Source organism: Lagenorhynchus albirostris, chromosome 11 (assembly GCF_949774975.1).
Source record: "Lagenorhynchus albirostris chromosome 11, mLagAlb1.1, whole genome shotgun sequence".
Lineage (NCBI taxonomy): Eukaryota > Metazoa > Chordata > Mammalia > Artiodactyla > Delphinidae > Lagenorhynchus > Lagenorhynchus albirostris.
In genome coordinates, this window is record NC_083105.1 from 47,378,386 (window position 1) to 47,405,327 (window position 26,942).

The 26,942-nt window shown below is 40.3% G+C and overlaps 2 protein-coding genes across 3 annotated transcripts; one reads left to right on the forward strand and one right to left on the reverse strand.

The window, feature by feature from the left end:
- The first annotated feature begins 616 nt into the window (after window positions 1–616).
- On the forward strand, window positions 617–1,456 carry LRRC10 (leucine rich repeat containing 10). The gene has a single exon (XM_060166563.1). The coding sequence runs from the start codon at window positions 617–619 to the stop codon at window positions 1,454–1,456; it is 840 nt and encodes a 279-aa protein (XP_060022546.1).
- A 6,324-nt stretch (window positions 1,457–7,780) lies between these two features.
- Window positions 7,781–26,057, reverse strand: CCT2 (chaperonin containing TCP1 subunit 2). 2 transcript variants are annotated; one of them, XM_060165372.1, is made up of 17 exons: window positions 25,920–26,057; window positions 25,113–25,187; window positions 24,943–25,008; window positions 24,062–24,173; window positions 23,377–23,451; window positions 23,166–23,242; window positions 22,921–23,033; window positions 21,868–22,070; window positions 20,698–20,798; window positions 20,279–20,406; window positions 18,061–18,164; window positions 14,597–14,716; window positions 14,102–14,230; window positions 13,802–13,905; window positions 13,414–13,513; window positions 11,857–11,998; window positions 7,781–8,062 (listed from the first exon to the last, which is right to left on the reverse strand). In XM_060165372.1, exons 1-17 carry the CDS (start codon window positions 25,920–25,922, stop codon window positions 8,032–8,034), a joined length of 1,683 nt encoding a protein of 560 aa, XP_060021355.1. In that variant the 5' UTR covers window positions 25,923–26,057; the 3' UTR covers window positions 7,781–8,031. The 2 variants fall into 2 exon arrangements, with proteins under 2 accessions (XP_060021355.1, XP_060021357.1); XM_060165374.1 differs by lacking the exon at window positions 23,377–23,451 and having other exon boundaries at window positions 25,920–26,056.
- Between the last annotated feature and the right edge of the window lie 885 nt (window positions 26,058–26,942).

Here is a 26,942-nt window from a genome sequence, read left to right on the forward strand (position 1 = left end):
CTGTATGTACAAGGATATTTATAATAGCGACACATTGTAAGCAACCTAGATGCCCAACAACAGACCTGTTTAAATTACAGTGCATCCATATAATGGAATGCTTTGCAGGTGTTTAAAATAATTGCATGGATACCTGCAAACATAAAAATATGTCCATATGTTCTGATAAAAAACAAGACTCCTAAACAGTGTATGTTTTTTTTAAACAAATTGATTATGTGTAGCAAAAGGCTGGAGGACATCTGTTAAATAAAACGTTTACAGTGTTTATCACTGGTGGGTGTAACTATGGTTGTTCTCACTTTCTTCTTTTCCACCTTTATGTAATGTCTCAACGTTTTATCATTAGAAAAAACAGTGAAGCTATTTTCCGTTTGAAACAAACAAACAAAAAAATGTAGATAAAGAGGACTGGGGCTTAGGTGACTGAAAGCAAGTATGTGAGACCCCGCCTCCAGGACCCTGCCTGTCACCCAACACTCAAGTTGCTATCAGGAGCACTTCTCTCTGTTGCAGTGACTGGCTTCTGTCACGCAATCCCCAGGTTATAAAGAGAGGGGAGGACAGGCCTCAGGGCAGAGGCAGCAGCCCCAGGGTCGGCGGGCTGTGGCTTGCCATGGGGAACACCATCAGGGCCCTCGCGGCCTTCGTCCCGGCTGACCGCTGCCAGAACTACATGGTCAGAGACCTCCAGGAGATGCCGCTGGACAAGACAGTGGATCTGAGCGGGAACATGCTCCGTCGCTTCCCCGTGCACGTGTGCTCCTTCCAGCAGCTGGCCAAGCTCTACCTGAGTGACAATCGCCTCAACAGCCTGCCTCCGGAGCTGGGGCAGCTGCAAAATCTGCAGATCCTGGCCCTGGATTTCAACAACTTCAAGGCTCTGCCCCAGGTAGTATGTACCTTGAAACAGCTCTGCATCCTCTACCTGGGCAACAACAAACTCTGCGACCTCCCCGGTGAGCTGAGCCTGCTCCAGAATCTCCAGACCCTGTGGGTCGAGGCCAATTACCTCACCCAGCTGCCAGATGTGGTGTGTGAGCTGAGTCTCCTTAAGACTCTGCATGCTGGCTCCAACGCCCTGCGTCTGCTGCCAGGCCGGCTCCGGCGCCTCCGGGAGCTGAGGACCATCTGGCTCTCAGGCAACCTGCTGACAGACTTCCCCCCTGTGCTGCTTCACATGCCTTCCCTGGAGGTGATCGATGTGGACTGGAACAGCATCCGCTACTTCCCCAGCCTGGCCCACCTGTCAAGCCTGAAGCTGGTCATCTATGACCACAATCCTTGCAGGAATGCGCCCAAGGTGGCCAAAGGGGTGCGTCGCGTGGGAAGATGGGCGGAGGAGACCCCAGAGCCTGACCCCAGAAAAGCCAGGCGCTACGCACTGGCCAGGCAGGAAAGCCAGGAGGCACAAGTGCCTGCCCTGCCTCCTCTACTTCCGCCTAGCAACTCCTGAGAAGCTTCAGGTGTAGTTCAATGCCAAGGACCCAACTCCAGCATCTTCTGGAGACCTCTCCATTAGAATGCAAAGGACTGCTGCAGGACAGGTGGGGCAGCTCTGCCAGTGGAAAATGGAATAGTCAAATGAAATGCCTACCTCACACCAAGAAGAAAATACTCAAAGCCAACATCTCTCCCAGAAGAAATTGTGTGCTATAGGTGGCATGACAACTTCTTTGCAAGAAAATCAACCTCTGAGCAGGTATTTTGAAACACTTAAGAGCAAGAAAGGCTGGGACCCTTTGGCCTCCTCCAGTCTCCAGGAGTGGCTGGTCATGAGGCCAATGAGCCCCTCAAACAAGGTATTTGTTACAGAGCTCATCTAAAAGTTCAGGGGGCCTGTCTCCACCCCTTTGCAGGATGTATTTTCTTACTATGAATGACCATAATGGTAAGAAGACATTACCGATTCAGGCCACTTAAAAATGACATGTCTACCTAGTCAGTCCGATTCAGACTCTTCGTTGTTGCGAAGGCTCAAGATGAAGCTTTTCCCCTGAAATTTAGTGGCTGCTGAGAAGACACCCCGGCTGGGAATGCCCCCTGGTGGAATCCAGCTGCCACTTTAAAACTTGACAGTGGTTCATGCTGATTTCGCTCATTTTCCTTGACCCACCTGTAGACTGTCACGGGCAATGCTGAAAGTCATCTAGAAAACAGAATCTCTCCTTGGCAGTGAGGTCACATCAAAATCAAGCCTTGTTGTGAATGGCTGCCTCTGTGGAGCAGAGCCCTCCTGTTTACTCACATAATGAACCAGAATTGAATTGAATCTCTTGCCATGCAGGGCATTTCCAGAATCATATTAGGTTAAAAGTTGTAGGTGAGAAATCTGTTCGCTTGCAACAACCATTTGGAAATTGGAATTGCAGGTTGTGGTATATATAGGAAGTGTCTGCCTCTTCAGCCTCAGTATCTCTGCCCTTGCTCTGGTTTGATTTTTGTAGATAAAATCTTTTGATGGTCGGTGTATAAACCTAGGTAGTCAGGCCGCTATTTCTCTGAAGGATGTTAATCATGACCTTTTCTTCTCCCCATGAATACATCAATTTTAAACAAACTGCTGTCAGTGGGTAGTTTAATAACACAATCCTTTATGTTCTTGAACCCTTTCAGTAGTCAAGGACACAAAAGTGTCATCTTAACTAAAACATACTGAATTTAGCTTTTAAAAAGTACTTTTCCCATAAAAGCATCTTAACCCAGCAAAGTTTGGTTCTAAAATGACATTATACAGCAGACTATTTTCATGTTTTCCTACCACAATTATTTCTCGCTAAACCTGAGGAAGAAAAAGTTTCATGGTTTCACATAATCTCTTCCTGTCACCACCTCCCAGTCTGTAGAGTATCTACAACCCATTGATCAGACTGCTAAAGGGTCCTTTTAATCACTAAATTGTCAAATACTTAACTCCTTTAATAATGAGTCCAGATTTCTATTAGACAGCTAGGATTCAGTCTATTTACTCACTCCTAATGACTGCAATTACACTATACTCAGTTGATACTAGAAACTTTCTGCCAACAAGACTGCCTCCTGAGCTGAATCACAGCTCATCCTTCACAATGGCTATGATTTTCTTTTGACCCTCTCTTCCCCCTCCTAAGATTACGGGGCCCACCTTTTCCAAGGAAGCCATAAGCTGTAGCTATTGACCTACAGAATTTTCATCTAATGAGCTAACTAGTCTGAAACAGATATCAAATTATAAACATTCTGACACAAAATTAAACTGTTTTGTTCTAAAATAATCAATACACAACAAATAAACACTTCTTAAACAACATGGTTAAGTGTTCACCATGAATTTTGCTGTCCAAGTTTTCACTATAGGATTTCAATCAATTTTATAAATTGACTACGTAAGTGCATATTTACATTTCCATAACCCTCTGATGTTTTCTTGAAATTCTAACGTAATTATAAACTTAAAAAGGGAAAAATGCTGAAGCACCAAAAGTTAACTTCTTTTATTTGGTGCACCACACGACCTGCGAAAATCTTAGTTCCCCAACCAGGGATTGAACCCGGGCCATGGCAGTGATAGCGCCGAGTCTTAACCACTGGACCACCAGGGAATCCCCAACATTTTTACTTTTAAAAGTTCTGAAACCCAAAGTGCATCAGAGGAAAATCTCTTCCAGAAGTTTATGTAGGATTTTAGCTTCCACAAATATGAATGATGCCGGGGCTTCCCTGGTGGCCCAGTGGTTGAGAATCTTCCTGCCAATGCAGGGGACACTGGTTCGAGCCCTGGTCTGGGAGGATCCCACATGCTGCGGAGCAACTAGACCCGTGAGCCACAGCTACTGAGCATGCGTGTCTGGAGCCTGTGGTCCGCAACGGGGGACTGCGACAGTGAGAGGCCTGCGCACCGCAATGAAGAGTGGACCCTGCTTGCCGCAACTAGAGAAAGCCCTCGCACAGAAACGAAGACCCAACACAGCCAAAAATAATAAAAAAGTGCTCCAATAATCTAAAGGAGTTATATATATATATATAAAAAAAAATGAATGATGCCAACTAAAATCTTTAACGTGGATTCTAAGGACATTCCCAAGGTTTTTGTCCTAAAACAATACTAAGTTTGCAATTTCACACTTGAAAAGTCAGCTGGTACTCTAAAAATCAACTACTCAACTTTAACTAAAAGCCCATATCTTACACACAGTAACCTGGAGGCAGTGTACTACGATGGTTAAGAGCATGACGCTTCAAACTACCTGAGATCACATTCTACCTTTGTATATTTACTGGTCAGTTACCTACCTGTGTGCCTCAGTTTTCTCATCAGTAAGGTGGTAACAGTTTCTGTCTCTCAGGGCCCCGTTAGGTTTAAACAAATTACTGTGTATGAAGTGCATGGAACAGTGATTGCCAGGTGATGGCTAATGTTTACTTAACATGTTCTTTTACTAAGTGTTATACCATGGCAGTACAATACTTATATTTACCGTACAATCAGTATAACTCCTTGTTTGAAGGAAAAAAATGTAAGTAGCAATTAAACAAAAAAAGCTTTTTCTCAGTAGAATTTTCAATATTATCTCCAGTCTTGAATATAAGAAATATAACTGCAAAGTGGTCAAACACTTCTGGTTTACATATACAGTAAAACACAGATAAGATTACCAAGGATTCATTTTTTTAAACATCTAAACGAATATACTTTGCCCTCTGCCTGTTATGCTAGAATTTGCAAAATCACCAAAGTACATGAAAATGTGAGACTATTCCTTGGCACTAAACCCATTCGTGTCATGAGGGCAAGAGACATGAGACTGAAGACACGGGTGTGTGTCATGCTAGATAATTTACTGCCTTTGCCACTGTAACAAAAAAGATACACCTTGTACTCTATCTTAGAAAGAATATTAATGCCATTAAAAAACAAGTTTACATGCTTTTCCCCCTTTCTGGACTGTCCACTTCTGAGAACATGAAACAGGTGATATTTATCTTTGAATCCCCAGTGGCTGGTATAATTCGACCACATTACTTGAATTTTGGAGATTTTTTTTTTTTTTTGCAATACGGGGGCCTCTCACTGTTGTGGCCTCTCCCGTTGAGGAGCACAGGCTCCAGACGCGCAGGCCCAGCGGCCACGGCTCACGGGCCCAGCCGCTCCGCAGCATGTGGAATCACCGGGGCACGAACCCGCGTCCCCCGCATTGGCAGGCGGACCCCCAACCACTGCGCCACCAGGGAAGCCCTGAATTTTGGAGATTTTATCCTGCACCAAGGCCACAGGACAGGGGGACACACTGACACTTACGGAGCACTACTGTAGGTCAGGCACTATCCTCAGGGTCTTGTGTAGATTTATTCATATAGTCTTTTCAATACCTCTTTGAAAGAGGTGTTATGTACCACTCAGAATTTTAAAATCTTTACTCTTTATTCATATTGGGAATCAACAACGTTCTACAATAATACTATGATTAAAAAAAGGTTAAGTCCTCTTTACATTTCTGCTCTAGTAATACTCTAAAACACCAGAGTAGGTACAAGACAAGGCAGACTTCGGAAAAGAATTTCATACAAAGTATCCTATTGACTTCTATGAGTCAGGGTCCTGACAAGAAAATGCATTCACCTCAAACGATTTACAAAGAGACTTTTCACAAAGGAACTGTTACTAAACAGAATTAAGGGGAGAAAGATCAGGGTAATACAAGTGATTGTATTTGGCATGAGTCACAGCAGCCGCCAGCCCCACCCATAAGGCTGAGTGAAAGTGGGAACAGAAATGTTACCAAAATGCAGTAAGAGCTGAGTCATGAAAAGAGGGCTTGCCCAGAGAGCTATACTGGTAGGTCTCACAGGGATGCAGCCAATTCCAGAGACAAAGAGCAAAACCAGGAAGAAAATACCAATTCCCTCTCCCCAAATCCTACCAGTGCCTCCTGAATTAAACCACAGGAAACCAGTCCACAGGGAGCTGTGAGGCAGTTAGCAGGGATAAGTCCCATGGCCTCCAAGCAGGCAAAGAATGGATTCTGACTTGAGGAGAGTAAAAGAAAAACCAGCACACATATTATCCTTCTTCAAAGAAAAACAGAAGGCTACTGAAATGGATTTTAAAATTCTAAGCACTTAGACAATTTCTACACAGTTAACTGTTAATGTACATTACAAAAATCTCCATTTCTATGTCGCAAAATAATAACTTACTGCAAAAATAAAAACTTACTGCTTACATAACTGTTTGAGTTTAAAAAAACTCCATCTTAAAACTCTTACAGGAATTAGAGGGCCCTAGGTTGGTACTTTATCTCTGAAATGGAAAAAACTTTGTCATTTGTGAACTCGGGATATTCTAGGCCTATGATGTAAAGATCTATAAAGGCTTCAAAGGATATGAATTCAGAGGAAAAGCAGCATGGGTGTATTCTTGGATATACAATTAAGCTCCAACATTTCTACCTCTTTTTAGATTAACTTTAATACTTACTGGTGTATCCTTTTTAAGACCTTTGTAGAAAATGAGCCCAAATACACTTTAGATTAAAATCCTACTCCAAGCTACCTGGTCCCTCAGGATAAATGTTTAAGCCACTTACCTCTCCCACTGAAACCTCTGCACATTTTCTAGATCATGATACGCTCAACTGTTCCACCTACCTGAGTTGTGGGCTGAACACTGATGTTATGATGTGTGATAAAGTACTTTAAAAAATTACATAGCAAACATACTGCTATGTTTCTAAAAGTGAAAAAAGTAAAAATCTGTATAATTCTCTGATGATCTCAGAAGTTTCTCCTTTATGTGAACGTTGGAGGATATAAGCTATTATCACAACAAAAAATAAATTTTTCCAGTTTTCATAGCTTATACAAAGTAGTATTAAAATGCTGAGACACACTTTTGGACAAAAACAGAACAGGCTGGTTTATCAGTGTTTCTTTGAAAACACTTTCACTCCTCTGTGCAAATAAAATCTCTCTCCATGATGCTAGCAGAGATACTCAGTAAAAACTACTGCTGGGTGTTTGTTTAATTTCTTGTGCATTCTGCTGTATACTGACAAATCAATAACCTCCAAATCTAAATTCACATTTAAACCATCAAACTCGGCACATACTTACACTCTATCTAGGATCCATTTGCCAAAAACAAAAACAAGAAACCCTAACAAAACAACAAACAACAATGCTTACGTCTAACTATATCCATACCCTATAAAAAGAGGTGCCTGAAGCAGCTTGTAGCTACCAACATTTAAAATATCTTTCACCTTGAAGTAACAGAAGCCACCATAAATTTTTTCCTATGTAAGAGACAGTACTTAGACTATAGAAAAGTAGAAGGGTACTAAAGTATATGGTACTTTCACAAAACAAAATGGTTAATAAATGTTATGTATGATTGAGAATCAAAAGATTAATGTGGGCTTCCCTGGTGGCGCAGTGGTTGAGAGTCCGCCCGCCGATGCAGGGGACACGGGTTCGTGCCCCAGTCTGGGAAGATCCCACATGCTGCGGAGTGGCTGGGCCCGTCAGCCATGGCCGCTGAGCCTGCGCGTCCGGAGCCTGTGCTCCGCGGCGGGAGAGGCCATGACAGTGAGAGGCCCACGTACCGCAAAAAAAAAAAAAAGATTAATGTAAGTTTATCACATCTCACTTGGACTTACATTAATCAGGATAATTTTTTTCAAAAATGTGTAACATCAATCATTAGTTAAGCTGGAAACTCTACACTGAAACTATAATCATTCACTCCCATTAAGCAGAGTTAAAACGGGATACAAATCACTAAAGTCAGGTAAGAACTAGATAACTGTTCAAATTTTTATTTTGATGCACAGTATGAGAAATGAACTCTTAAATCAACTGAATCTTATGGAAAATGAAATAGCAAATAAATTAGACCCATGTTAAAATAGAAGGTCAGTTAAATGTCCAAATCTTAAGGATATAACAGCCACAGGTAAACTTCAATTCTATAGTCTTCTTTCAGGAGGTCAAGGTCTTTCAAACACAACTTTACTATGAACTGCTCCAGAGCTCAAGAGTATATGGGAATGCTTAACAGGGGAGGTGATCAGGGACACGTTTCCTGCAAGAATCATAAAACGTACAGTTAAGAAAACAAAGGCAACGGTGACAATGAAAAGCATGATTGTAACCAAAGGTCTATATTAAATACAAACACAGCTATAATCCTACTTTTACTAAAACCAATTTTAAATGTATAAACAGAATGTTTCTACCTCACAATTAACATCCCTTAATTATTGTATTAGTAAGAGGACAGGAAAAATCTGTGGAATGTGAAGGCCTGTAGGTATTCAGCAGTTCTCAGCTTCTTATCCAAACAACCTACTTACCAAATATGTATTCTCCAGAAAATGGTTAATTCATGTTTTTAACCAATATGTTAGTGAATTTTACTAAATTAGTCAAAGATGGTTCTCTCAATCAGAAGTTGTAAAATGACAAGGTTTTGGGGTTTCTACATTAAAACCTCTGGATCACTATTCTAAATGAACAAAAACAAATGCCAATAGATAAGCTGGTGATGGGGTTAGGTAATTCACTAAAGTATGCCAACAGTACCTCTCACATCTGTGATGTTAAAACTTTTATTTTCTGGTGACCATACATAGTGAATCAGGAAGGGGACGTGGTAGGGATACTAGCGAAATTTTTTACTTAATGACTGTGGAAACACTGCTTCCAGAGGCAAGCACAACACTTGAGAAGAAGAAAAGGCATAAAAACAGATCCAGAGAGTACAGCATACTGGGATCATACAGTATAAACCTTCCAACCTCGGTAGCTTATAGGAGTATGACCCAAGAATGTCAATATAGAAGAAGTTATCAAGCAGCTGTCACAAAGCACTGATCTGAAAAATTAATTCCCTGGAGGTTAATAATGAGTTTGAAAAGAAGTGCATAGCCCAGTACATTTGGGAAGGCTGAGTTAAACAAAATTACTCATGTCTCTTTACTGCAAATTACGCAAATTTCTAATATATTTAAAAGAGACACTTAAACTTTGAAAACAGTGATATCAGATCAAACGAGGTACTATAGTTTATATTTCAAATGTGGTTGAAGGTACTAAGGTATAACAAAGATTTCTGAGGGTGGGTGCAGCTATGTGACCTTGCTCCCAAGTCAGAAAATTTTACTTATAGAACTCAGTTTCCTTTTGCTATCATTCTGCTAGAAGACATCAGACACTGTAACTGTATTTAACCACCTTTGGCGGCACTGCTTCCAGGAAAACTGTGTCAATTTTTCCTTCTCTCACTACTTTTCCATTTCAAAGTATGAGTGCTCCTTATTACCCTATCCTCCCAATACCAGGAGCAGAGAATCTAGATTTTTCAGCCCAGTCCTTTCCACTCACGACAGATTTGAATAGCGTTTCAGCCTTTCTCTCCACATCCAAATCATTATTTTCTACTCTTTCCTTCCTTTAATAGTAAGAGGATAGTTGCCATTCATAGAAGAGAGCCAGTGAAAGGAGTGCTGCAGGATTCTGCACAAAGAACTTAGTCCACTTAGGGCATACTTTCCTAATAACATTCCTACTTCCCTCCTGTCCTCCTCTGTTCTCCAGATCCAGCAGCTGCTGGTGGACTGCACGCCTCTTCTGCATCGATCATTCCTATCTATGAAACTGCTCCCACTTACACACACTGAATTGTCACAGTAATGACCCATACCTCCTCTAGCTACTATCCCACTTCTCGACTCCCATTCACAATACACTCCCCGAAGAAGCAGTCTACGTACATTTCCTCCAACTCCTCTTTTCCCAGCCTCTATCGAATTTACTTCAGACTTCTGCCCCCTCTATTCCACTAAAACTGCTCGTTAAGACTACCACCGACCTCTGTTGCTAAATCGAATTTTTAGGATCAATTTTCAGTCCTTATCTTACTCGACCTATTTGCATCATCTTGGCAGTTGACCACTCCTCCTCCCCAAATACTTCCTTAATTTGGCTTCTGGAACACACATTCCCTTGGTTTTCCTCCTATCTCAGTGGCACCCCGCTCCCTTAGCATTTTGTATTATGGGAAATTTCGAAAGTATGTATAAAAGTATAAAATTTCAAAAGTATGTATAATTGGTTGTATAATGAATCCTCATGTATCCATCATCCAGTTTAATAATTACCTATACTTCACAATCCTTCTTAGTGACCCTTGATGGTTGCTCTGAATCTTCCCAAACCTATTACTGGAATTCTCAAGCACTCAGTCCTAAAAAAAACCCTTTCCCTTCTTTAGCTACGTTCACTCTCTTGGGGACTCAATCAGTCTCATGGCCTTATATAACACGTACAGGCTGACAACTCCTAAATTTGTAACTACAGCTCAAACTTCTCCCCTGAACTACAGACTCAACTATCCAACTAACCGCTTTCTCAACAGACATCTCAAATGTCCAAAAACGGAAAACCCCCATCTTCCCTCCCAAAGCCTTCCTCCACCTAAGAGAAACACTTATTTTTCTCAACAAAAACCTTGAATTACGGGCCCCAGTACTCTTTTTTCTTTTTTTTTGTTTGTAACTGTTGTTTTGTTTGCTGGGAATTTCCATGTTTTATTCCTGAACTAAAAATGTTTAATACTGTCATGTTAAAACACAATTCAGGGCTTCCCTGGTGGCGCAGTGGTTGAGAGTCCACCTGCCGATGCAGGGGACACAGGTTCGTGCCCCGGTCCGGGAAGATCCCACATGCCGTGGAGTGGCTGGGCCCGTGAGCCATGGCCGCTGAGCCTACGTGTCCGGAGCCTGTGCTCCGCAACGGGAGAGGCCACGACAGTGAGAGGCCCGCGTACCGCAAAAAAAAAAAAACCACAATTCAGATTTTTCTGATGAAATTTATTTAGAATTGTTCTTTTTTTCTTTCTACCCTTGAAGAAATGGAAGTGTGTTTAACGTATTGGAGAAATGTGGCAATTATTAAGGCGCTCTGAATAAAAACCTTATAAGACACTCCCCCCGCCCCAAACACCCTTGAATTATCCAATCCCTTTCATCACAGACCTTATATCCAACCCATCATCAAATTCTGCCGGCTCTACCTTCAAAAATACATCTATTATCAATCCCTTCTCACCACCTTCACCTCTATCTACTGGTCCAAGCCACCATCCCCTTCCCTCTCCCTGAACTTCCACTAACAGGTAAAATAAATGGTTTTCGTAACTACTAATTAGCAATTAGTAGTTAATTTAATTAATTAAAATTATTAACTGAATCTTCAAATGTTAAGATTTCTCTGGCCAATCATTTTTGTGTGAATGAGTTTTTAAAAGAATTTTCATCTCAGAAAAGCTGCTGGAGGGACTTCCCTGGCGGTCCAGTGGTTAAGACTCCACGCTTCCACTGCAGAGGGCAAAGCCTCAAGGAACTAAGATCCCGCATGCCACACGGCACGGCCAAAAGAAAAAAGAAAAAAAAAATGCTGCTGGAATAGGAACATGTAGGGAACTCTGCATATTATGTGCTTAAGAATGTATATATGAAAAAGTGTACCCAGGACAGAAGATGACTGAACCCAACTCATCCTGGTAAACAGACATCAGTTCTTACTACTACACGCCCACCCCCAAGTTCTCTGGTTTTTGACCTTCCCAAGCCTGGCTCTTTATGTGCCCTTTCAATCTTGAGGGCTACCCTGTGTTACCCACACCCTTCTCCCCACCTAAGCTTTTCTGGCTTAAATCTAAGAGTTGTGTGATTACATATTTTAAATACCTTGCAAAACACTGTTATCTAAACAAAATGGCTCCACTTGCCATCAACTACAATTATCAAAAATATACCTATTTTTTGTTTCCATGTTAATTTTTCCTAAGAAATGTTCTTTAAAGTGTTACGATACCTTGGTGCTGCCTTGATGATGTTGTCCACACGTAGAATCACCTCTGCTGCTTCAGCTGCACTTAAAAGAACTTGTCGCTTCACTTGGAAACTTTCTGTTATACCCAGCATTGCCATATCTCCAATGGTACCTTCCTTCATATCTGGAAAGTATTTACTAAATAAACAACTAATCTTAACATATCTAATGATGTTACAAAACATACCTAATGATGTCACAAAATTAATCCTGACTTATAAAAAATAAGATTACAACTAACTACTCAATTTAGTTAGAGCATTCGCATCAGACTATCACTCAAGGAAAGCCTTTTAGAAAACTGGAAGGTCAACTACTGATCATCTGTATCAACGGAGAGTAACTATGTCAAATAATGAAAAATTTATACACAACACTGTATCACCCATCTTTCTCTATCTACAAATAAAACTGCAGAAAATTTGCTCATCACTGAACACACCATGGATTCTTAAGAACTGGAAGAGAATTTAGAAGTCATCTACTTTTCTTATTAGAATGCCCCTTCATTTTCTGACAGATTATTCCTTAACCTCTCTCTTGTCCAGTGGCAAGACTATCTACCCTCTAAAATTGTTCCTTTTATATGTCCTAGACATTTTGCTGCGAAATTTTCCAATCTGAATTAAGTCCTCTTTTTGGCCATTTTTATGTTATGTAACAGAGATCTACTCTCAAGAATGTCTCAGAATAGGGCTTCCCTGGTGGCACAGTGCTTGAGAGTCCACCTGCTGATGCCGGGGACACGGGTTCTTGCCCTGGTCCAGGAGGATCCCACATGCCGTGGAGCGGCTGGGCCTGTGAGCCATGGCCGCTGAGCCTGCGCGTCTGGAGCCTGTGCTCCGCAACGGGAGAGGCCACAGCAGTGAGAGGCCCGCGTACCACAATAAAAAAAAAAGAATGTCTCAGAATAAGTTTACTGTGAGATTAGGAGTTAATACTGATTATAAGAGATACAGTAACGTTTACACTCATTTGAGAACGTAAGTACTGTTTTTATATACTTAAATCCTACGGTCATTACATAACAAACAAGTTAAAAATCTTCTAACTAATGTTACACCCCCCCCTTAGAGAATAATAAAATTTTGACAGTGTAGAGATTATGAAGTTAAACGTTTTTCTAGAATGTATAACGGCTATAAAGGCAAAGGTCACAGGAATCTTTTATATGGTTATGAGAATTCATCATTTTTAAAAAATAAAAAAAAAAGAACCTGGTCAAGAGTTACTCTGAACAACTACCACAGGAGCTTCCCTGGTGGCGCAGTGGTGAAGAATCCACCTGCCAACGCAGCGGACACGGGTTCGAGCCCTGGTCCAGGAAGATCCCACATGTCACAGAGCAACTAAGCCTGTGTGCCATAACTACTGAGCCCATGTGCCTAAGCCTGTGCTCTGCAACAAGAGAAGCCTGTGCACATCAACAAAAGGTAGCCCTCACTTTCTGCAACTAGAGTAAGCCCACGCACAGCAACATAGACCCAACGCAGCCAAAAAAAAAAACAAAAGACCACATGGTCCCAATTAATTTCTTACCCAGTCCAGCAGTTGTATTGCCTTCACTATGGGCTGCTCGAAGCTGTGCCACCAGATCTGCACTGTCATAGCCTGCATTGTCAGCTATGATAGTTGGCAACTATGAAGTGAAGAAGACATGGTAACTATTCTACTAAAAGAAAATTAATTTACTAACTATAAGAAAAGCTTTCTAAAATTATACATTTAGAGACAACGTAAAACCTGCTTCCTTTTAATTACTGCTCATAAAGAGGATAAACTCCAAAATCAAATTTAAGCAGTGTGAACCAATTCTTAAAGCCAAGAAAGTTAAGTATTTTCTGCCCAAGAGAGAAGAATGGATTCATTTAAAAACCATCAATGCCTACAAAATTTAAATTCAAGGCTCTCTTTTTCATTAACTTACCATTCTCAGTGCTTTAGCATAAGACTCCATTGCAACGGCTTCTTTGCCTGGTGTTCTACTTGCAAGCTGTGTCACAGCATGAGCCATCAGCATCTCAGAACAGCCTACAGATTAAAAATCCAAGAACATATCATTATGCTTAGCTGTCTCCCAGACACTAAATTAGACTTCCCTTAAGATATATTAAGCATTAACTATTAAGTGCGAAAACAATATGAAGTTCCTATAAGAAACATTAAAGCCAAAGCCACTACTACACTTCAAGAAATAAAATATGTTCAATATTTTTCAAATGCTTACCTCCTCCATAAACTGTTCTAGAATCTTTCACAGTTTGGGCAAGAACACAAAGAGCATCATGCAGAGATCTTTCTGCTTCATCTAAAATTTGTTGAGTGGCACCACGCAGAACAATGGTGCAAGCCTCACCTAAAGTTAAAAAAATAATAATATTCTTATGTCATAGTGAACACTTAGTTATAACACATAAAAGTTTGCCTTCTATTACTTATATAGGTTATACTCGGTTTTGAAAGCTGACATGTCTTCCATTGCTACCTTCTCTTTGCTAACAATCCACATTCCTAACAGTTCTAAGCTATCTAAAACAACTATATTGAATATGTACTGTTCACAAAGTTAACATGAGGCTGCCCTCAAGAGATTGAAATTAGAATTTCTCAGGAACTAAGACATACATTCTAGTAACTATAGTAACGAGTAATTGTTTCTTTCACTTCAAAAGAGCCTACTAAAGATTTAGGAACCTAAACCAGGATCTACATAATCCCTCACCAAGGGCTACCCCAGAAAAGTGAATCAGTTTGTCTTCTCCAATCATGACTTCCTCAATAAGTTTGCAACTTCCAAGCTTCACTAGTTCTGGGTGGTCAAAGGTAGATGCAATTTCACCACCTATGAACAAAAATATACATTAATTAAATGCATAACAGGTTTAAAATTTGTTTTCTAACAAGCAGTAATGAACAGAAAACACAATATTTAAGTTGACTGCTTACTATACACCAAGCACTCTGAAGAAATTCATACAAACTAATTATTTAATCTTCACAACAACCCTAATAAGACAGGCTTCATTTATCATCACCCCATTTAGAAGTGGTAAAACTGAGGCAAAGAAATGTTTAGTTTCTTATCCAAGGTTACATAGTTTGAACAAATATGAAGCTGAAATTCAAATACAAGCAATCTGGCTTCAGACCTATATGGACAGACACACTGTGTAATAATACCACCTCAATTGAGATTCTGACATTTACCTTTAAGCCTGAATTTAAATTCAGATTCTCTTCTGAATTCAATATAGGAGACCAGTACTCTTATGATCCAATATCCCGAAACAAAACATGAAAATATTTAACTAATCTTATTATATCAACAGATGTACTGACGCTAGGAACTGCTTAAAATAGTGAGCACTTGGGCCTAGAAAAAAGGGGAAATGTATACTGAGGATTTCCCAGAGCAAACTTAAGGAGAAGTCAAAAAACTAAATTCGGGCTTCCCTGGTGGCGCAGTGGTTGAGAGTCCGCCTGCCGATGCAGGGGACATGGGTTCGTGCCCTGGTCCGGGAAGATCCCACATGCCGCGGAGCGGCTAGGCCCGTGAGCCATGGCCGCTGGGCCTGCGCGTCCAGAGCCTGTGCTCCGCAAAGGGAGAGGCCACAACAGCGAGAGGCCCGCGTACCACAAAAAAAAAACTAAATTCATTTTATTCCTTAGGTATTATTTTTATTCCTATTTTCCCTCCATCTTCCATGCTATAAACACTTCCTTTCCTGGTTCTTAATTAAGCAAAAGTTAGGTTTCAATTTTAAAATCCTTTTCTCAGACTTCCCTGGCAGTCCAGTGGTTAAGACTCTGCAATTCCACTGCAGGGGGTATGGGTTCAATCCCTGATTGGGTAACTTATGCCACGCGGCTTGGCCAAAAAATATATAAATAAAATTAAATCCTTTTCTCTAGTTCATTACTCTCTCTTTTAATAGATTCCCTCAATCATCAACCAACCCCTTTCCCTACACCTTACTGATAAATCTGCTGAATAACTGATGCTTTATTTCTATTTTACAATTAATTTATAAAAGGGACTCTGGTCTTCCCAACTCCACTAATTTATACTCATAATCTGTATAGCTGAAGCTCTTCTTACTTGTGGTTGGCAAATTCCTGAGACTGCTTTGTATCTAGATGTGAGACACAATAGATGTTCGGGACATCATATCCCCCAAATGAGACCAATTTGGCTTATGAGAATTTTCACTTATCCTATACTCATTCATGTGCATCTGCTTACAAAATATTTCTAGACATTTGCAAGAAGCAATTTCACACATCTTGACAACAGATGTTACTAAGGATGGGAGCCACCATGGAGTCTACTTCACAGCCATACAGTTTGGTGTGCTTGGTGCAGTTAATTTTCTCCTGAGTGTATGTGGCAATTTCATGTTATCAAGTCCTTATGTTATCAACTTATCCCATGAATGTGCTGTATCATTCACAGTTCTTATGTCATGTCTTTAATTCTGTTGCATTAAGGGAAGAATTAAGTAAACATGAGCATCATAAGTTTTATTACCTTAAACATCAAGTATGTAATAACTTTTAAATCAGGTAAACCCATTTCCAAATAATTAATGAAAGTAAAATGTCTCTTTTTAGGTCAGAACACTATACTTCTCAAATTATTAAAAATGGCTTAAGAAGTTATTTTGAAATGAGACCAATCCTACCATCTACTTAGTATAATTTAATTTCTTCTAATACACAGAGCAGTTCTGAACTGAATCTGATGTTCCTAGTGGCTTTACGTCTAAAACCCCACTCTCCTTAATTCTCACTGCCAGATAGCAAGCCAACTTTCCAGCCTATTCATTCATTTTCAAGCGCCTGAAAGTTAGAGGATAAAGACTGTTATACTTAGTTTTCAAGGGCTGTTTATAGAGGTTACTTTAAAAACCATTACTAGAACAAATTTAAGTGAACAGCTGCACTCTATGTCTCTTTGATGTACACATACCTGTAGACACACTTCCTAGTCTATACTGGGATTATAAAACTCATATACCTCTACTGAAGGATACTGGAGTAAACTACTTTTCATCATACGTTGCTGGAATGTTTCACACTTATTCAACGTTTATTACTTTCATAAATTTTTAAAAATTAACAGAAGTAATGCTTAAGTATTTGACCCACTGTCTGGCATATAGTTAAATGTTCAATAAAGGTTACTATTCCAACTGCACTATCACACAGGGCACAAAGCATTCAACTACTCACTTAGCACTAAAATTAAATGAATAAACTAGGTAAGACTTAAGACTCCTTTTTTTGGGACTTCCCTGGTGGTTCAGTGGTTAAGAACCCGCCTTTCAACACAGGGGACGTGGGCTCGTTCCGTGGTCGGGGAACTAAGATCCCACATGCTGCGGATCAACTAAACTGCACTCCATTAATGAAGAGAAGCCCGCGTGCCGCAAAAAAGATCCAGCATACCGCAACTAAGACCCGACACAGCCAAAGAAACAAAAAACAAAAAAAAGACTCCTATTTTTTTTTTTTTTTTTTTTGTGGTACGCGGGCCTCTCACTGTTGTGGCCTCTCCTGTTGTGGAGCACAGGCTCCGGACGCGCAGGCTCAGCGGCCATGGCTCACGGGCCCAGCCGCTCCGCGGCATGTGGGATCTTCCCGGACCGGGGCACGAACCCGTGTCCCCTGCATCGGCAGGCGGACTCTCAACCACTGCGCCACCAGGGAAGCCCAAGACTCCTTTTTTTAAGCTTCAGTTTATTTAGACTATGTTTAGAACAGTGGTCCTGTGGGTTTGTGAGAAAAGACAGTATCTTTAAAACAACACAGGGGCTACCCTGGTGGCACAGTGGTTGAGAGTCCGCCTGCCATTGCAGGGGACGCGGGTTCGTGCCCCGGTCCGGGAAGATCCCACATGCTGCGGAGCGGCTGGGCCCGTGAGCCATGGCCACTGAGCCTGCGCGTCCGGAGCCTGTGCTCCGCAACGGGAGAGGCCACAGCAGTGAGAGGCGCACGTACCGCAAAAAAAAAAATAAATAAATAAAAATAATGTAAAGATATCAAAAAGTATGTCAGATTTCAGAATAACTTTAAATTCTAGGATCCTTGAATCTCTTTGTCCTCTTAGCAATGAGTTAAATACACTAACACTCAGTAAATCCAAGAGTAATTATTATGTTAGAAATTAATGCCTTTTTCCCATACCTGTGACAAGAGCGAGGCGTTCCACACCTGCAAAATCTGCATGCTCAATAGCCATAACACCAGCAGCACCAAAGAGCTGTTCAGGATAATTATAAATTAATTGCCTATAAATAAAATATAAAAAAATATTGTTCAAAGTGGTTACTTCACAAGATAAAATACATTAGACTAAAAGACATGAAAATATTTTCATCTCACCAGTAATCGAAGAAATGCAAATTAGAACAAGATAACATTTCTTACTTATTATTGTATAATACTTTATAAATTATACTAGTGCATCCATGTTAGTACTGAAAATGGGTATTGTTTTATATATTGCCATTAACAGTATAAAATGAACCAATAATTCTGAAAAGCAATTTAGCAGTAGTGCATCAAAACCCGTATCTATGGGCTCCCCTGGTGGCTCAGTGGTTAAGAATCCGCCTGCCAATGCAGGGGACACGGGTTCAAGCCCTGGTCCAGGACAATCCGACATGACGCAGAACAACTAAGCCCATGTGCCACAACTGGTGAGCCTGTGCTCTAGAGCCCACAAGCCACAACTACTGAAGCCCGCACGCCTAGAGCCTGTGCTCCACAAGAGAAGCCACCACAATGAGAAGCCCGCGCACCGCAACGAAGAGTAGCCCCCGCTCGCCGCAACTACATAAAGCCCGCGCGCAGCAACAAGACCCAACGCAGCCAAAAATAAATAAATTAAAAAAATAAATTTAGTAAAAAACCAAAAACCAAAACTCTTATCTATGTTTATATGCTTTGATTCTACTCCTGAGAATCTACAGCAAGAAAATTCAGATATTAATTAAATGAAGATATATGTAAGAATTTTTATGTAGAAAACATTCCAATGTCTGTGAAGAGAGTATTTGTGTAAATCTCAACTTACCAATTATGAAAAATTTGTAATTTTAAGTAAAATATATATACTGTTAGGTTAAAAAAGCATGTTATAAAAGTTTATACCATATGATCACAACTAAATGAAGAATTGAAACAACATACACACACACCACGAATCAATTTAATAAAAGAATTTCTGGGAGAATTCTGTTCCTTCTTTATACTTTCAAACGTCCCAAAATGAGCAAATGTTACTCATACAACAGGAGTAAAAAGGACATCTGTTTAAAAGTTTGTAACTTAAAAAAAGCCAAAGAAAAAAATTTCATAACTAGTATAAAGCACTGCTAAGCAAAATGTGCCTTATCAGAATCATAGATCTCACAGAAGTTTAGAAACTAGCTTTTTTTCTTTTTTTAATTTATTTATTTAATTTATTTTTGGCTGCGTTGGGTCTTGTTGCTGCACGCAGGCTTTCTCTAGTTGCGGCGAGCAGCAGCTACTCTTCATTGCAGTGCACAGGCTTCTCATTGTGGTGCCTTCTTTTGTTGCGGAGCACGGGCTCTAGGCGCATGGGCTCAGTAGTTGTGGGTCGTGGGCTCTAGAGCGCAGGCTCAGTAGTTGTGCCACACGGGCTTAGCTGCTCCGCCGCATGTGGGATCTTCCCAGACCAGGGCTCAAACCCCTGTTCCCTGCATTGGCAGGCGGATTCCCAACCACTGTACCACCAGGGAAGTCCCTAGTAACTAACTTCTAAAAGCCCACATACATTTGGCTTAAAACAATTATTTTCCATCAAATGGTAAATCTCTCTCAAAGTTAACTACTGCCTTTTCACTGAAATGCCCTGTTTCTCTTGGTATTTTTCTCCATTCAAAATAATCCATAAAAAAAAAATAATAATCCATAAAAACCTTAGATACTGAATATTAAGAATACATGGGGAAGGTTTACACATATTTTCTTCACACAAATTAAAGATAAGCCCTAAAACCCTTAATACCTTTCACCTCTTCATCCTTGTTTTATTCCTATGCTACCATTAGCTTTTTCCTACTTCAAACCCCCATCATTTAATGTGGAATTAAATCTCTCTTCCAAATACAGGTATACTACAGCCCAAACTAATAATGTAACTGCCAAAACAGAAAACTGTTATTGTTGACACAAAAAGGTTTAATAAAGTATATTAACATACATTTTCACTAAAATCATTGTAAGGCAAATGCCTTGCTGTACAATTTTATTTACATTTGGAAAAAAACACTTCCTAAATAACTAAATTCAATATAAAAGAATTTTCCTATATCTTTGCAGAAAACAATCCTTTCTTGGATTATTATAAATATTGTCAGCACAAGCATACACAGACCTGTTAATAAAGCAATTTATCCCATGCTTAAGAATACGTTCAACTTTCTCCTTCATTTTTTCCTTTTCTGCATGTTCTATTTCGGCAACTTTTGCTGTAGAATCAACTCTTACCCGGGAACCAAATATCTAAGACAAAGGAAATCATAAAAAATAGCATCACTTTCCTTACTCGCAAGTTTCATAGCATATTTAAACTTTTTAATGTAAATACACCAAAAACTATGTGTGCATGTGTGTATGTATGTGTACAATATAAACATATATTTATATATATAAAATCAGAAACTAAGAAACTATATAAGAATATACATTCAAATGTATATAAACCCTATAAGGGTTTTTATTAGTGCAACTGATTACCAGCCCAAGTTTACAGCAGCTAGCAATTAGAATTCCAAGAAATGTAGTTTAACGTACCTTAATTTTGTCTGTATCCATACCAGTATTTGCAATAAGAATTTTAGCATTTTCAATTCGCTTTGGTTGATTTACTCCAATTTTTTTATCCAACAGAAAGCCTACAATATAAGGATAGTATTGTATTAAATATTTCAAGGCTGTGTTAATAAATCTTTTAAGGTAATCTGCTTTATCAAATTAGTCTTTTAGAAATGCTATACAGCCCTTACATATAAATTCAATCAAGAATATTTTCAGAATTGTTACTCCTGTGAAACAGAGACAAACAACATGCATTTTTGCAACAAAACCCAGACTCCAAATCACGAACTGGTAGAGCAGAAACTGTAAAGCACAATTTACCCCATTTTTTCCTTCTCTGTAGAATAAAATGCCTACACTTTCTACCGTTTGTTTTGTGAATACACTGTGAAGACGCTTTGAAAAACCCACACTCTAAGAACAAAACATACTATTATTAAGGAAATTGCAGCTGCTAACTCATTTATCACTCTTCAAGAACACCAGAAACTATATTCTCAACACCTGCCAACTAATTGGTATGACCTACCCAAACCCTTCCTAGAGAATACATGTAATCCTGGAAAAAGTGCCATTTGACAATAGCTGACTTCTAGTAAAAAAAAAAAACAAACAAACTACTCGGAGCTTCCCTGGTGGCGCAGTGGTTGAGAGTCCGCCTGCCGATGCAGGGAACACGGGTTCGTGCCCCGGTCCGGGAAGATCCCACATGCCGTGGAGCGGCTGGGCCCGTGAGCCATGGCCACTGAGCCTGGAAGTCCGGAGCCTGTGCTCCGCAACGGGAGAGGCCACAACAGTGAGAGGCCCGTGTGCCGCAAAAACAAAACAAAACAAAACAGAACAAAAAAACAAAAACAAAACCAACTACTTCTCTTTATTAGAGACTAACTTACTTCATGGTATAAAGTAAAACCTAGAGATTATCGAAAGAAATGCTGGGATAGTTTGAGAAGATCAAGCACACTGTCAATATAACAAATGAATTAAGATGACAAAAATGGTTGCAATATGATTTGTGTCCTTAAAGATAAGTTTTCTGGCTTTGCAAAGTGTCACTAGTCCGGACTAACTAAAAGTGGATTCACTCAGTACTTAGCTTTCAACAACTGGTCAAGGCTTCCTTTCCCATATTCAATATGTACATACCTTCATCTAAATAGGAATCTACCATACTTCCTCCTAGCTTCTTGATGACATGAATTGCCTCCAGATTACCAGAGCCTTTCAGTCTGAGAACGGCTTCCACAGCTAACTTAGTAAAGTGGTCTTTGTGATGAGTAAGAAGTTTTGAGGATAATGTTGTTCCTGCAATGTTCATTAAATCTTGACGGAATTTAACTTCGTCAGAACTAAAAAAGCAAAACAAAACAAAAAACAAACAAAAAAACTCAGGCCGGTTCTTAAAATGCTTCTCTGAAGTTATCAACCCTGTTTTACTTTTCAAAATCTATCCAGATACTTTTTTGTCAATAGACTTTCACCTCAACCAGTCAGGGCTCTAAGTCCCATGAAAAAAATTAAACCTTATCAGTAATCAAGAAATACAAATTAAAGGATACTATTTTCCCCACCAAGCTGGCAAACTACCAAAAGAGAAACACAAGCAAACAAAAATTTCAAGAACATGGGAAACGAGGCATTGTTATACAGCTAGTGGGACTGTAAATTAATGAATTTTTTCTAGAGCACTACTTGTAAGGTAAATAAAATTGCCTTTAAATACATACATATCTTTGGACACAGCAATTATACTTACTTTTTAAAATAACAAGTCTGTCACAACACTATAAAGCTAAAAACTGTCGAAACACAAATCTCCAATTATAGATAGATGAATTACAGCAGTCACAAAATCAAATGCATACCTCTACTAAAACTAATATTACAGAGAACAATGACACCTCGAAACTTTTCTAGTTATTCAACTAGGTTAAAGAGGCTAAAAAACCCTCTATACAATGATACTATTTATTGTGATTATACGTGCAAAAAAACCCCTGGAAACCCAAACTTTAACTTTAGTTACTACCTCTGGGGGGTAAGGTGGGGTTTTTCTGGGTTTTATTGAGGCAGGATGAGCCAATAGAATCATGTTTGTGTATGCTTTTCACTGCTCTCTAGACTTCCTGCATTGACTGTATTTCGAAAAGAACATTTAAACATTAAATGTTTGAAACAGTAGTGTTTTGGTATACCGACCCATGATCGACTGCAGAATTCAACAGAGCCTGTCTTGCCGCCTTTGTGGCTTCTCTCCAACCCGCAATAATGGTCTGTGGATGAATCTTTTTTGCAATTAAAGATTCTGCTTCCTATTAATAAACAGTGGAAGACAAGCATGAATACTAAATCTGTAGTAAGAAGTTGATTACTTCTGATACTCAAAACCACAGTAGCAAAAAACCCCCAATAAGACGAAGTTGAAGTTGCTCAGATATTCTTACCCTTAGTAATTCTGCTGCTAAAACAGTAACAGAGGTAGTGCCATCACCAACTTCATCGTCTTGAACCCTTGACATATCTTGGGGGGAAAAAAAGCTAGTTATTAACTCACTTACATTTGATTCTGCTTTTTAAATTACTTCTTGGTAGCTTACCTAATTCTCCAAATATATCCACTACCAATCTAAACCTCACTTATCTAGGTTTCCTCACCTGACAAATTCTTTGAACTTTTCAGCCTGAAATACAGTAGTTTTACCATCAGTAAGTACATGGCACTCCAGAAGACTGTATTTAAAAAAAAATTTTACTGAAATATAACTGACTTACAATGCTGTGCTAATTTTTGCTGTACAGCAAAGTGGTTCAGTTGTACACATATATATATTCTTTTTCATATTCTTTTCCATTATGGTTTAACACAGAATACTGAATATAATTCTCTATGCTACACAGTAGGACCTTGTTGTTTATCCATTCTATATGTAATAGTTTGCATCTGCTAATCCCAAACTCCCAATCCATCCCTCCCCCTCCACCCTTGACAACCACAAGTCTGTTCTGTATGTGAGTCTGTTCCTGTTTCATAGACAGGTTCATTTGTGTCATATTTGATTCCACATATAAGTGATAGTATATGGTATTTGTCTTTCTCTGACTTACTTCACTTTGTACGATAATCTCTAGGTCCATCCATGTTGCTGAAAATGGCATTATTTCATTCTTTTTTATGGCTGAGAAATATTCCATTGTGTATATATACCACATCGAGAAGCTTGCATTTTAATAACGATAATAATCAATTAAAAAGTAAATAATCAATGAATAGAAAGGACAGTCAACACAGCCTATTTAAAATTGTTTCCAAATGTTAACAAAATGTCATCCTCAGACTCACCAACTAAAACTTTAGCAGCTGGATTGTCCACACCAATGTTTTTTAAAATAGTTGCACCATCATTGGTTACCATAAGAGAAGCATCTCGTCCACTGCTTAACAGAATTTTGTCCTAAAAGGAACATATTTGGTTCAAGTTAAGATATAAGTACATCTGGAAGAACGCACAGATTCATGAGTACTCTCATATATTGCTAATGTGTAAATACTCTGGATGGTTATTTGGCAGAATACATTTAAATTTTTTCATTGCATACACTCCCCCCAAAAGCAAACCTTGGTGTCCTAACCTTTGTCTATCCCTAAAGACAGCAGAAGAACAGAGAGACATGAACAAGGCTGTTCCGATACTGTAATAGCAAAAGCAATGAACGCAAACTAAGGGTCCCTCACAATACAGTAATAAATACAAACTATAAAAGAAGCAAGATACAGAATACTATTTGACAGTGAGAGGAGGCAGTATATCTATTTATACTGAAAGGAATTAAAAAAGCCAAGCTACAGCGAAAGTACATACAAATAATATCTATCACGTAACAAAACAATGTTATCTATTACAGGGAGAATACATAAAATAATATCTTATAATACATAAAATACCTGTACATCTACATAAAAATAAAGACATTGGTTAGATTTATATCCAAATGGTAACAGTGTTTGTCACTGGGGAGGTGAGTGGCACTGGGGATAGTGATCGAAGGGGACTTTAGCCATATGGGTTCTGTTCTGCTTTTCAGTAAGGAGTATATATCCATATCTTAACTTTTACAATTAACAGTTAAGTTTTAAAGACAACAAAGCATCCAAAAGAAGTTTTTATATCTCTAACGGCTCTAAAACAACATTAAAAAATTTAAATTGCCTGTTTTTCTTACCATGCCCTTGGGTCCCAACGTGCTCTTTACCAAGTCTCCAATAGCAATGGCACCAACAAAAGAAGACTGGAATAAACATCAGAGATGGTCAAAATCAACTTCACAGTCTTAAAATTTTTAAAAAACCCAAAAAACTACTGTATCTTTATAAGAATGAGATAAAGTCTTACCAGACGAGCTGTCTCTGCTCTCTCTTCATCAGCTCCAGCCTTGAAGATATTAACAGGTGCAAGGGAAAGGGACGCCTAAAAAAGAAAACCAAGACTCAGTTTGAATACCAGTATTCTTTAACACATATACTTAGATGCCTTCCACTAGACTTACAAGTAGATACCTAAGAGAAAATTAATTTACAGTACAGGGTACTTTTTTAAACAAATGAAGCTATCCATCATCGGAGCAGTCATTTATTTAAAGCGGAAGGAGGGACTTAGGTGACATTGCATTTTGGATCTCTAAGCGCTTCAGGAATAAAAATTCTACCCCAAAGAGATCGACTGTAAGTATGGCGAGACCAAAGATGGCAAAGATGATTTTAAACTAAGGATAAGGCAGGCAGGGGTGGTAGGCCACTCGCGCGACAACGACCGCCAGGAGGACGAGGGGACGCTGCGGCCTCGCTGCCATCTTCGCCCTCTGGCCGCTCCAGGCCCCGCCCCGAGAGGGAGGGGGAAGCCCGTCTCGCCGACCCGCCCGGTGCACTAGAAATTTCTTCGCTTGGGGTGAGCTCCGAGCCTCGAGGTTCTGGGGCTGTGGAGAGGCCGAGTCACAACAAGGTGCTGGCCTTCAGGCCCATGCCTCCCCTGTGGGCCCGGCGCAGGCCACACGCCGCGGCCTGCGCCACGTGCGGCGGGCCCGGGGACAGACACAGGGAGCCCGCGGCGCTGGGATACAGATAAGGCAGCAGACGGCGGGGGACGGCCGAGGACGGCCGAGGACGGCGGGCCCTGGGCAAGGGCCTACAGGGCCAGACTCACCATGGTTCCGAGGAGTTCAGGACACACGACAACTCCTCACCAGCTCGCGCCCCAGGCCGAAGGAAAGAGAGGCCGGAAGTAAGAGAGACCGGAAGTGACGCCACACGCTCTGCCGCAGGGGGCGGAGCCCCGGCCGGCGCGCCGCTCGCCCTGGCACCGCCCTTGGGGGAAGGGAGGGCACAGCGTTTGAGGGGAGCCCAGCGGTTCGGGAAAGCTGCGCGTCCCGCTGGAGGGGCGGGGCCTCGGCTGGCGCTCCGCTCCCTTTGGAGGCACCCGCTGGGGACCAGGAAGGGAAGGGTTGGAGATTTTGCGTGAGGCCCGGAGGTTTGGAGTAGAACTCACCAAGGTGGGAGGGACGCTGCGCTGTGGGTGTTGCCATAGCAACGGAGTTCTTTCTCGCACGTTTAATTTTTTTCTTATATTTAACCTTTAAAAAAGGTTGCTTTAAAGTACTACATGTACAGAGTTTAAAGTGTTGTATACTAATGTAATAGAGGTGGGGCAGGCACGTGGCTGTTAGAGAGCCGCTGGTAGCAGTCCCGCTCAGCCATTGGTTGACGTCGCAGGGGACCCCCCCCACGCCCACCCCTTTCAAGGTCCGCTAGCTTTGCGATTAAAGTCATTATTTCCTGCCCCAACAACTCGCCCCCAGATTTATTGGCCTGTTGTGCAGCAAGCAGCGCGAGCTTGGGCTCAATAACACTAATAATGGAAAACATAATTCACCAACCACATTAATTCCTCTCCTCAGAAGCAACCACTCTCAACTTTTTGAGCTTTTTAAACATTTACCATTATATTCCTAAATAATATTTTATTGCTATTTTAATTTTAAACATTATTTATTAAGATGGAGGAAGACATATTTCTTTTACTGGATTGTAAAACGCTGTTCTCAATTGGGCTGTCCAGGACAAGGTCTTTGTGAGCTCTGATGGAGACTTTTACTTTGTCCGGCTTGCTCACTTTCAGGAGGTTTTGCATTTCACTCATTCTCCCCTCCCCCCAACACACAGTTGTAGA

What these genes read in the sequence shown, in the direction of transcription:
- LRRC10 (XM_060166563.1), top strand. Translation starts at nt 617, where the DNA reads ATGGGGAACACCATCAGGGCCCTCGCGGCCTTCGTCCCGGCTGACCGC.
- CCT2 (XM_060165372.1), bottom strand. An exon ending in AAGTTCAAAGAATTTGTCAG is followed by an intron (nt 23,243 to 23,376) that starts GTGAGGAAACCT and finishes TTTCCCCCCAAG; the next exon opens with ATATGTCAAGGGTTCAAGAC. An exon ending in ACGCCTCGCTCTTGTCACAG is followed by an intron (nt 14,717 to 18,060) that starts GTATGGGAAAAA and finishes TTTTGTTCATAG; the next exon opens with GTGGTGAAATTGCATCTACC.